The 12765-nt window shown below is 43.2% G+C and overlaps 1 protein-coding gene across 1 annotated transcript in view; it reads right to left on the minus strand.

Moving 5' to 3' along the window:
- Nucleotides 1–12765, minus strand: part of CCDC170 (coiled-coil domain containing 170) — a 101754-nt gene that overhangs the window by 61224 nt on the left and 27765 nt on the right. The window contains 2 exon segments of the mRNA XM_039531940.1: nucleotides 5103–5130; nucleotides 7577–7653. Coding sequence (XP_039387874.1) covers nucleotides 5103–5130; nucleotides 7577–7653 — 105 coding nt within the window.

A 12765-nucleotide genomic window follows, 5' to 3' on the forward strand; every position in this document is an offset into this window, starting at 1 on the left:
AGAAACTCCCATCCAGCAATACTGTTAGAGCTAGAAACCCCAGAGCGGGCAGAGATAGAACACAATCCACACTGGCCTAAAGAGTTGGTCTCACTCTGGAAAGGGCACACTCCCTCCTCTTCAAGGGTTTCTCAGGGCTTGTCTACCCACAGAGTCATTCCTGATTAACTCCACATGTGGACACTTTTATTCCAGAATAAGAATGTTCATGCATATTGTTCTTCAAGAATAGTTATTCCAGAATAACTATTGTTAGGGGGCTTATTCCTTCACCCTCTCACTTCCCTGGTCCTTCTCGCATGAACAGAGAGCAACAATACCCGAAGTCCAAAGATATTGGACTTTTTTGGGGTGTTTATTGATGTTTATTGGGGTGAACTTTCAGCAAGCATGATTCCAGTTTCCTTCCTCAGTGTCCCCCTTCCCAGCTCTGACACCACAGAGCCTTGCCTGTGTCCCTGTTCCCATTCCCCCCTTAACTTCCTGATTGACTGCAGACTATATAGTAAAACTTGAGCTCAGCTTAGCTATACCATAACCAATCATTTTACTGACATTTAACTAGCCAATCCTAACATACTGTAACATGGTTATTTAAGCAATTAAATCCCACCACCTTAATTGCTTTACACCCAACAAAATTAATTATACAGCAGACAGAAACAATCACAGAACCAGACAGATTATACAGACAAACAATAGGGAAGTGGAGACTACAGTGACAGAACAATGCAGAAATGAGGATTTCACATCCCAGCTATTGATAAGTGAGTTCTTGCTAGACAGGATGCTATCAAACTAAGTTTCCTTTCACATTTTCTAGGCTCTTCCCTTTCTCTGGAGGTGATAGGAATATCAGGACAGGATTGTATTCCTAATAGCCCAATAGCATCTTATTTCAATGTGACTAGTTTGGAATGTCAGGATGTGACCATACACTTCCCAGCTTATGGCTGGCCTCTGCTGCTTAGCTGAAGGCCTTAGCCTAAGAACCAGGCCTCAGACTGTCACAGTAAGAGAAGGCCCTTACACCGGCAGACAGTGATTTTGATTCTCTCTTTTATACCTCTATAACTAGCTTAGTGATAAGAATACACCTAAATTCTTAAAGTATAGGCCTTTGCAGACAGGCCTGAATATCTATATCCTAACAACTGTCTCTGAAGAACTCCACCTGCAGACAAGTCCTCATGTCTATACCTCCAGGAGCTCCCACTGAGGCAGTGCACCACACCAAACCCATTGCATGCCAAATTGCACCCTTGAATTTTGCATCCACGTCTCTCTCCTAACTTGAAAGAGCGATGAGTAAATAAAAAAGGGAATTCACAATAGAAACCCATAGGCAACCTTATAGCTGGCAATTCAGCTATAATAGAGAAAATACATGCAGCAGTGTATTTTCTGAGCCTGAGTTTGGGATTATGCACATCAGTCACAAGTGGTGAAGATATTAAATTTATGCAGGTCATCCTAAGCAATTGTTTTGAGATATTTAAATTTTTCTTCTTATATGACTTTTGCATCCCTCTGCTTGTAAAGTCAGACTCCCTTATCATTTAAATCCAAATGTATAAGTCCATAAGGGAGAGGAAAATTATAATTAATATATTTTTTAAATCTCTAAAAACTACTACAAAGGTTTTCTATAAGTAAAATAATAGGTTACTATAGGTAAAATAATAGGTTACTATTTAAACCAAGGCAAGAAACAAGTGGTATGCATCTCCCTGGAAGAGGGAATGCCGAGCTTTCCAATGATCTAAAGCTCTAGTTTCCTCGATGGGTCACAAGAGATCAGTGAAAGCTGTCAGTGGTGCAAGACTGAATATTATCCCTCCTACTTCTGAGGATAGTCATTATTTTGGGGATAACAGTTAATTTCATATTTAAGGGGAAAAGGACAAAACATTTCTGTGGCAGGTTGTTTTAAGAAAACTTTGGAGTTGATGAGAGTTGAGGAATGTTAGCAGCCCTAGGGGTGACAGAGTAATGAGTAGAATGCAGGGAAACATATTTAGGTACACATGAGACAGCCAAAAATTAAAGATAAATGTGATTTATTACACTGCTCTGGAATTTATCACGACTGTTATCACCACATGGATGCACACATGTTCTTCTCCTATGCATATTTTAATTAGTAGTTTAGAAAAACATCAGCCTGCTGAGGATTAGTATCTTGGGAAAAGTCACAAAATAAATTATCTAGATGAAATAATGCCACATTTGTTCGTTGGTCAAATGTCAGTCTTAACATACAAAGGACTTGTTCTTGTCACTCAACGGCCTGGCACAGTTTTGGGGAAACTATAAAAAGCACAGGTCTGGTAATAACACTATATCTTTCCAATGACAACACAAAGAATTTTCATTGTTTTGATGTTGTAGTGAATACAACACCCTGCTAATGTACTTAGTAACTAGTTTTGTTTGCTGATCAAAGCAGGTACACAATTGAAAACTACATACTCTAGTGCTGAAAGAGTAAATACTGACATTATAGCTTATAATCAGGGCTTCTGTGTTGGGTTTCTTTAGTTTATTAATTTCATTTTGGGGCTTTACTTTTTGCAATTTTCGTTTGATGTAATACCCAATTTTTGGACATTTTCAGGGCTTGCTCTCTCTGTATATACTAGAATGAGTAATGTATATTATTTTACATTACTCATTACAGTAGCTCTGATATGAGTAATCTCTTTGTAATGTTCCCTAAAGCCCTTTAATGTACTGGTTCAAAGAGCACTAAGTTAAAACACAAGAGGGAACCTTTACTGCATGCCAGCAGGGCTACCCAGCAACACATTAGTGTGCTTTAGAAATCACACCTCCACAGGGCAGTGGTTTTCCCAGAATCCTGTCCTTACCACCATATTATGCTTGCTACTTATTACAAGCACTTATCTGCTACCATCCTCTCTCCTGTTTTACTCCACGGGTTGTCTAAACATCACGTGCTCAGATTTTTAGGACGGCTTTTATTTTTGTTCCATATGCATACAACACTCAGTATAACAGATCCCCAGTCCACGATTTGGGTTTCTAGGCACTACCACAATACCAACAAATGAAATAGTAATATCACCATCTCTTCAGGCTGAATTTCATATTACTGTGAATTTCTCCTTTCCTCTACACAAACATAAAATGAATAAATTTAACCACCATCTCTTATTCTCTAATATCATTACATAGGACTCTCATCAAACTGATAAATACAGCACAAAATAAGAGTGTAATGTTCTAGAGGAAGATCCCTGATCCTCAGCAATACAAAAATGCCTTACTGCCTGAGGGGCTAAAACCTGCACTGTTCATCTAGGGACAGATTGACAAAGGTATTTAGGTGGCTAAAGATGCAGACAGACACCTGAGGGATTTACAATAGTCCCTCAGTAGGTTCGGCACCTAACTCACATTAAAGTTAATGGAAGTTAGCGCCTAACTCATGCACTTTTGAAAATCCCTCTAAGTATCTATCTGCATCTTTAGCCACCTAAATACTTTTCTCAATCTGCCCCTAATGATCATTGTGGTACCAGGGACTGGAAAAGTTGGAACTTCTATATTATTGTCCATGTGGATTTTCTATATATATTCATGTGGGTTTTGGGGGGTGAATATGTATATTTATGTACACATTAAGTAAACACATTAAATTTCTACATTTTGCTACTTAGTATGCACAAACCTGACTGGTGAGCCATACCAGCACCAAGCAGTTAGCTAATCATGAGTGACTGAGAGATTTTAAAGTATATTAAGCAGATCTGGCACTCCCTCAAACAAGAACAGAAAAGCCCACTTGCATAATGCCTCATCTCTACCATTCATTCTTGTCTCACAAGCTGGTGCAAACAACATGAAATAAATTAAATAACATTTTTTAAATAATAACTACAAGCGAGTTTTATCAACTGTCACTCATCTTAGATCTGCATGGTATAATTCAGTTCAGAAGAAGTGTCTCCAATGCAGATCAATAAAATTCAAGTCATTAAAGCTAAATGAAAACAATCCAATCCATATAATACACACGTAACAGATGTCTCTCCTGTCCCTTTCACATGGGGAACAGTGGCAGCAATCTGGAGTGGATTATGGAAATCCCAAAACCAGCTACGGCCAAAGGGGTAAGGGGTAAAGTCAGTGCCTTCCAACCTCCCCTCCCCACCAGTTCCAGGGGAACAAGCCCATTATACTGGACCCAGAATCCAATCCTACAACTCCTTTATATGGGCAGTAGCAGCTGCCAGGAGAAGCCTTCACATATCCTTTGCTCAACTTTGTAACTTGGACTCTTGATGTATTATTGATTTCATTTGCTATAATACCTTTCATTGCTGTCCTCTTTCATCCCAAGTGCAAGCAGGTGGATACCCTCCAACAACACATGATGCCCGAAACAGTATCTCCACTCTTTGTAGTCTAAACATACCCCTTTTCCTGGGGTTTTTGGCTTTACTGGCTGATCACACAACAAGAAAAATGCAAACCTCAGCCTACTGGTGTTCCTATGGTTTCCCTGTAGAGACTTATCTGACCTAGGCCCCAGTTTCCTGTTACAAAGAGCCACTCTCATCTTCCTTATATAAAGAGTTGAGTCGGCAAGCTGCACCTGCCACAGTGAGTCAGCAGAACTTCAGTAGCTTTATGCACAGCTCCACCACCTCCTAAAGAAGGTGGATCACCAGAAGAACCACCTTGTTACACACCCCTGCCCTTTGATATCACTGCAATACTTTAGCTGCCCACCATCATTCTCTTCCCATTATGTTTTTGCCATCTTTCTTTCTTTAATTCACACAACCCCTTCCCCACCATTCTTCACTATCATTTAACCCCAACAACTGCCCTCCCAAAATCCCTAATACTAGTGAAACAAATATATAAAGAAATATACATCAAAACAATAAAAACCCTCCATAAGCCAAGTGTCAACCACCATCCTAATTGACCAGTTGGCACACTGCATCCCTTTCCCCAACACTTTGTCTGTTTCGACCCCGCATGCTATTCAGAACAGAGATGGCATCTTCCTCTGTATCTGAAAAGCAACTAGCACATTTCGCAACAGAAATAAAAAATGACTCACTAACCTTTTGTGCCTCTGTTCTTCCTTTGTTTCTAAAGAAACAAATGGGAGAAAGAATTGAAAAAAAAATGCTTGATATCAAAATATAGAATATCTGAGAATTTTCACATATCTGTTTTATTGACCTATTTCCTGTTGTTCCATCAACAAAATAAGGGTATAATAGCAGGAGACAGCAAGTGTAGGGAGAGCTTCTGTAGCAGCCCATCAAAGGCCCCAGCCACCAGAAGCCCTCCGATAGCAGCCAGAGCAGCCTTCAAACGCTCATCTACCCACTGTCATGATAGACTTTTTCACACAGCCTATGATCTCTGCTCCAGTTACATTACCAACTTTTGTCCAGTCACCTCCTCTACCTTTACCCCCTCTGATCTCCTTCCTCTTCTTGCCTCATCAATTTCCCATTTAAGCCCGCAGGCACAAATCAAAACAGAACAAAAAATAAAATCCATGCAATAAACATAACACGAGTCAACCTTAACCATAAGCTGTTATTTGTATGTTGCATCCCTTTCCACCACCATTTAACAGTTTTTAGTCTTTTTAGATTGCAAGCTCTTGGGGAACTGTGTCTGCCTATATATTTGTACAGTGCCTAGTACACCAGGTCTCAAGACTGATTGGAACCATTGGATCTTAGCACAATTAAATAAAAAAAGGGGAAAAGCTGACTAGTATTGCTAAGCCCAAAGCTTCATCTTCTACGTCATACCAGATTCTTATTTAACAAAATAAAGAAGAGTTGTGCTGACAGTGTTTCTATTTTTAATTACATTAATATTCATGGACACACATGTGCATTAAAAAGGGGCTCATTCTGAACAGTTAGGTCAGGGGTCCCCAACACGGCGCCCGCCGGAGTGTCTAAATGCACCCGTGTACTGGCCAGCGGACAAGCATCTGCCGAAATGCTGCCAACAAGCTGCGTCATCCAGAGGTGTCGCCGCCAAAATGCTGCCGATTTTCAGCGCTATTTCAGCGGTGACGCCTATTGACATTGCCACTTGTTGATGGAATTTCAGCGGATGCACGTCCGCCACCACGGTTCGGGACCACTGAGTTAGGTCAGTAGGAGGGGCGAGATTTGGACTGCACCTCTGATAGTATGTCTACACTGCAAAAAAAGAAAAAATGGTGTGTTCTTAACTTGGGTTATCTACCCTGTATTAACTAACACAGATTAAAATAGCAGCCAAGATGTGGTAATTTGGCTTTTAACTCAAGTTAGCCTGTAGGACAGCCAGGGGTTGAACTTGAGCTCTTAACTCAAGTTAAAAGCTAAATTGCCATGTCTTCACTGATATTTTAACCAGAGCTAGTTAATGTGGATTAGCTAACCTGAGTTAAAGAACACATCTTTTTTGCAGTGCAGACATACTGTAAGAGAGAAAGTACAGAACTAGCAAGCCTTGGGGGGTGGGGGTTAATGTGGCTTTAAGCCATTCTTGCACCATCCTGATTCTAGACAGCTTTGGGAAAAGGGTCTGTTGAAATCATGGCAGCCTGTCCCTGACAGCCTGTGGGTGACAGTGCTTCCCCCTCACCCCCACTGACACACACACCAGGGCTTGCAAGGGTACCCCAGAGGACAGCCTATGGCTGTCTTCCCGAATTCCACGAGCTGTGCCAGAATTCTCCCAGAGTTGAATCCACACCTTTTAAAGCCCCTTTCACACAACTTTGGTCATTTTACCTGGAGTAAAGGGCCCAGAAATCTTTGATATTAAAGCAAAATAATAATACACCTAAACCAACAGTTCTCAAACTTTAAAATCTAGCATATGAGATCTAAAACTCAAAAGTACTTAGTGTAACACCCTTATAATATTAACCAGTGTAGTTATAATGGATTCTACTCTGATAAACCAATCCATGTGGGTTGTGAGTTCAATCCTTGAGTTGGCCACTTAGGGATCTGGGGCAAAATCAGTACTTGGTCCTGCTAGTGAAGGCAGGAGGCTGGACTTGATGACCTTCAGGGTCCCTTCCAGTTCTATAAGATAGGTATATCTTCATATAGAATTACTGCATTTCAGTTTTATCCTCTTTATTTTCACATTATGGAAAAGGTTGAAAACAATGTCTGATCACTTTTCACTATATCCTTCATCATCAAAATCAAGTCTGCCTACCCAGTTAGTCTTCTCCTTTCCAAACAGACCTAACTTTTGGCTTGTAATTTCTGCCAATCCTCTGATTATTTCTGATGTGCTTCTCTGGATTTTTTCAAACATTACTGTACCTTTTCTGAAACAAGCATAACCTAAAAATAATAGTCCAGGTGAATAAAATCAATTATTTCTGGCATTTTCAGTGTTTCTCTTCTGAATGTAAGTCCTGCCCAATCTGCTGTAGTCATTAAAATATTGTTAGACAGATAATCATTCTCCACTATTGTTTATTTATTAACAAGCCTAATTCAAAGTTGTTTAATATGCTCAAAAGAAAGTCACATGGCAACCAAAAAGTTATTCTTACCTTCCAACACTACAGATAGCACTTAAATTCGCTCTCTCTTCCACTTGTCTCTTCATTATAGTGAGTTGATCTTGGACCTAAATGTGATAAATAACTGTTTAGCATGGTTAAGAACAGCAGTTATCTCAAGACAATTATGAAAACATTGGTATCTCAGCTTTTATAACAACTTCTTACATCTTCTGGTAAAGACTTGATTAATTAAGGGATGTAGTAAAAAGAAAACATCGGGGAAATGGGTCCCCCTGCTGCTTTGCTTCAACAGTTTTGTGAAATAAATGCTGTGGAAAAGCTGAATGTTTTATTATTTGTAATTATTTTGAGAGCAACACCTCTTATACGCTTTAAAAAACAAAAATGGAAACAGAGTACGGATCTTGCTGCCAGCAGACGAAGGGTGGGAGGAATGAGAGGCAGTAACAACAACTGACTGTGCAGAAAGTCACCACTTGCTCACATGCAAGTTTCATTGTTTGCTTTGTTTTATCTATTGGTTGTATAAGGCTTTTTAGAAGAAATTAGTATTAATGAAAGATTTGTAAATGGAGGAGAAACCACAAAGGTGATGGACATTCTAACAATGCCAATATTCTATTCTAATATCCTCTTTGTCTTACGCTTTCTATGTCTTGCATTTCACTGAACAGATATATGCTTATGAATATATAGTTGGCTTGCTCACAGCATCTCTCTCTACTCCACCAGCTCTGATCAGTCACAATTATTACATATACTTCTGCATACCTGTAGAAGTAATTTTAAGGGTGTTTTTCATTTAGAAGTCACCTAGTTACAGACCATTTTTTATATTTCTTTTTTACTATCGATTCTAAATTAGAAAACTTTTCAGTAGCATGAGTTTTTAACAGGTTGAAAGCTGTATTTACTAAAATGGCAATGGACTTCAGAATGTTGAAAAACAAAAATTCTAAGCAGAGCAACAAAATAATTTAGCGCAACAGAAAAATCACATCCCACTGTTAACAAAAAGTCAGCCGATACTCAGCCATTCACTCTATTAATAGCTGTTTTTCCTACTGAATAAAGTATTGTTAAAATGATGGACTTTTATATTAAATACGCTTTTTGCTATTGCTTTAGCAGGCAAGTGGTTTCATTTCCTTCCAAGCAATATCCTTGAGCCTCACCTTTAACTTCACATCAAAGCCATCATACCACAGTTTCAAAGGAATCAGTTCGAAGAAAGATAAAGAAATGCAACGAAGAAGAGCCTTGGATAACACAAGTAAATTCTTAGCACACTGAGCATACTCCCTTTTGCAACATTTAACAAGAAAAAAATTTGTCCTTGAATTTGTAAAGATAAGTTTTAATTATCAGTCAGACTTTATTTAAATTATTGATGAGGTGAAACTAAAAACTGAAACAAAAAGGGAACTTGTAGTCACATTTTGCAGTATGAAAATCAATGTCAGTCATCCTCCACAGAAACAAGCAATTAAATAAAAAGGCTATCTTTTTCCCCCTCCAAGTAACTGAAATGTCTGAAAACTGGTTAACGGATCAATAGAACAGCTTTGAGGCAGTTAGAAATTAGCCATTCTGTCTTGGAAACACTAGACTAGAATTTCTTGAACTTGAAAAAACTCTGGCCAAATTTTTCCAAAATTCATGCCTCCTCACAAACACATTAATTGCAATTAAAACTGCACACCCTACTCCTCTCAGACCCTGGTGTTAATATCAAGGATTAGTTTTTTTCCCAAGTTTGTAAATCCTCTGTCACTGGCTTCAGGAGTACCTTCATCTGATTTTTTTTTTTTAATTCCTGATGTGTGTATCAATCTGGAGGCTTCCAACGGGAAAAAAAATAAAATAATTATTCAAAAGTAAAACTGGAGATAAAAGTCAACTGAGTCTAGAAATGCTGGTTTAGCAGTATCTAGAAGCAGGAGTGGATTCAAAAAGAGGCAAATAAATTCTGCATACAAAAATATGAACCTTGGAACTGTCAAGGATCTGTGGAAAGTCTTTGCAGACCCTCTTATGCTATGGAACACAGTCTGAGAACCACTACATCAGGAAGTCACTAAAACAGGTAGGGTTTCTATCAGCTGTTAGTGAGCTGGATTGCATGTTCTTGTCTAAGGCTTTGTCTCCACTGCTAAAAAAGGGTGTGTTTTGCCACATGATAATTAATATGCATTAGCAACCGCACTGTAAAATCCCAGTGGAGAGGGGACATTGTAATTTTACCATGAGATAAACTAGGCAAGGTCAATCATCTGCAAGGAGTATAGTGCTAGTAGTGTGTACAGAAGATCTTCAATCTATCTCAACTCCATTCTGTAGGAAACCATCTAGACATGCATTTGTTGTTACACCTCTTAAACCCACAAATCTTCCAGGGGCCAAAAAGCCACTCCTTGAAATTGGTGGCATAGGTGGGAGCACACATCATAAGAGTCACGATGGGGAACGGTTTTCAGAAATGGCACACGCAATGAAGGGGTAGCAGGTCTTCAACAGAGTGAGTATACTCATCCTTACTAGAGTAAGGGTTAAAACTTGGGTGTCACAGCTGCATACAGCAAATATAGAAAAATATTTGAAAGGAACATAAAATTACAATGAAATGCAGGTTGATGCCTTTTTTAATTTTTGGAGGGGCACAGGGTTATTTAAAATTTTTAAGTAAATATCATGTGATACAAGGTGCTGGATTAGTAAAGTGTTAGTTAAAATGGGGAGGAGGAGGTTGGGATGCTCATTGGGAGTCTACAGTGAGGCTGAGGACCAGTATGTGGCAGATGCCAGAGTCAGCCAGGAGTTCTACTGCTCAGCCCTGGCCTTTGGTTCTTCTCCCCAGCCCATATTTGTGCCTCCCCACCATGAGAAGCAGCTGCTTCCTCTGGTGAAGCACCTGTGATTCTGACTACATTTACACTATGGTGACTCTACTGGCATCGCTAGGCCAGCACAGTCCCGTAGCAGAGGCACAGCTTTTCTGTCACTGTAGTAACACACCACCTGGGGGGAGACACAGCAATTGGGAGCAAGCCTGGGGTGCCAGAGTGCACTAATTAGCAGCAGAGCACCTGGATACCTCCGGGTCCCCAGGCCCCTGCAGTCAAAGCCCAGCTCCCTGGCCCTAGCGATGGCTCCCTACAGCCCTTTCCCACCTCTTGTTCTCTGTACCACTGTTACTCTTTAGGAGTGTTTCTTCTGACTCACAGTGTGACTCTACAACTGTGCATAAACTCCTCCACCCTGGAACTAGGCAGCCAAGCTCCCGGGAGGTGCAACGGGGTTCTGCAGCGGGCTGGGGCCAGGGAACTAAGGGGCAGTTCCGTTGCTCAGTCCATCCCGCCCCCACACACATAGAGCCTGCCTAAGAAACGTTCCCCCGGCCCGCCTTAGGACCCCACAGAGCAGTGAGATCCCGGCGCAGCGCTGCAGGAGGACGCTGAGCCCAGAGAAGAGCAAGGTCCTGGTCCCAGGCAGCGCAGCCTGATAGGAACAGGAGACGCTGCATCCAAGCCCGGCTCTGCCCCGCAGTCCGTGCAAACCGGACAGGGACGCGGCTCGGTACCTCAGCAGCGGGAGGCGCTGCAGCCGCGGGGCTGGGAGCGAGCAGCAGCGCCGCGTTGCTGGTCACGTCAATGAGCCGGGAGCAGGCGGACCCCGCGCGCGAGCTGCCGTCGCTGCTGCTGAGGCTGTTGCTGCTCATGTTCCCCGGGGCTCTGCGCCGGAACGTTCCATTCAAATCCTCCCTGCTGCTCTCTCCTCGCGCCCCCAGCCTGCAGCGCACAACGTTACCCGGGGCGCGGTCGCCATGGCGACGCGTACACTGAGGAGGCGGAGCTTCCTCAGCTGTCGCGAGACTTGTCCAAATCGCGTGGCCCTGTTGTCGTGGCTGAGGCTGGGCTCTCCCCAGCCCGCGCGGCCTCAGGGGCGGGTGCAGGCCCTGCTCTGGGCACCGGGGCAGCAGCGCCCCCGCCAGGCGTTCACACAACACATTTTTTGGTGGCCGCACTGACAAATTTTCCTAAAATAGTTAATTTACTTTAGGAAAAACAAATAAAGATGCACAGAGACACCTCTAAACCATTATGCTTTGCTGGCTAAATCATTGTGATTTATTGTGATGCAGGGTTTTTTGCACTCCGTAATAAAAATAATGTACAGTTGCCTATTCTTTACTGGATCTAAGCAGAATAGAACTAGAAGGTGCTTTATACGTTCATGTCTATTTTCTTATTGTTTTTTCTTATTTCACAGCAGACTTACTCAGTCCTAGCAAGCCTGGGGACAAATTAAGCCCTGGATGAGGAGCTGGTTATGGAGGCAATGGGGCATTAGGGAAGGCAGCAGGGGTCGGGGTGATTGGGGAGGGTGAGCTGGGTGCCACAGCACATCACCTAACAGCCAGGGAATGGCGCCCAAAGCCCTGTGAGTGTAGCCTGCCATGCACCACCCCAGGGCTGAAGTCCAATCTCACTCAGGGAAGGTGCAAGGATGGTTCGCGCCCTAGGCGAAACTTTCACCTTCCCCCCCCCCCGCCCGAGCCCTGTGGCAGCTCTCCGCCTCGGCCCTGAGGCGCCCCCCCCCCCCGGCAGCTCCCCGTGGCCCAGGGAGCCGTGCCGCAGCTCCCCGCCCCAGCTCACCTCTGCTCCGCCTCCTCCCCAAGCACGCTGTCACCTCTCCACTTCTCCCGCCTCCCAGGCTTGTGGCACCAATCAGCTGTTTGGCACCGCAAGCCTGGGCGGGAGAGAAGCAGAGCGGGGTGGTGTGCTCAGGGGAGGAGGCGGAGTAGAGGTGAGCTGGGGCGGGGAGTGGTTCCCCTGCGTGCCCGCCCCCCCCTTGCTGCAGGTGGCCCTCCCCGCACCCCCCTGCCCCAGGTTTCTCCGCCTGAATGCCAACGATGACCAGGCCGGCCAAAGATACGACCCCCACGGTCGCCGCCGAAGGACCCAAAATGCCACCCCACAAATGCTAGCACCCTAGGCAACCGCCTAGGTCACCTAATGGGTTGCACCGGCCCTGATCCCACCACCCCTGGGAAGATGAGGAACACACCAGCTGTCTGCTCCTCCAACTTTTCTATTTCCAGAGGTAGCCAGCGCCCAACCACTGCTGGCAGCCCTAGGGAAGGAGCCACTGCTTGGCCCCTCCCTACCCCATCACCACGCAGGAGGCTGTGTCCTCAAGAAAAGCCCCCTGGTGGC

Source organism: Mauremys reevesii, linkage group 3 (genome assembly GCF_016161935.1).
Source record: "Mauremys reevesii isolate NIE-2019 linkage group 3, ASM1616193v1, whole genome shotgun sequence".
Classification (NCBI taxonomy): Eukaryota; Metazoa; Chordata; order Testudines; family Geoemydidae; genus Mauremys; species Mauremys reevesii.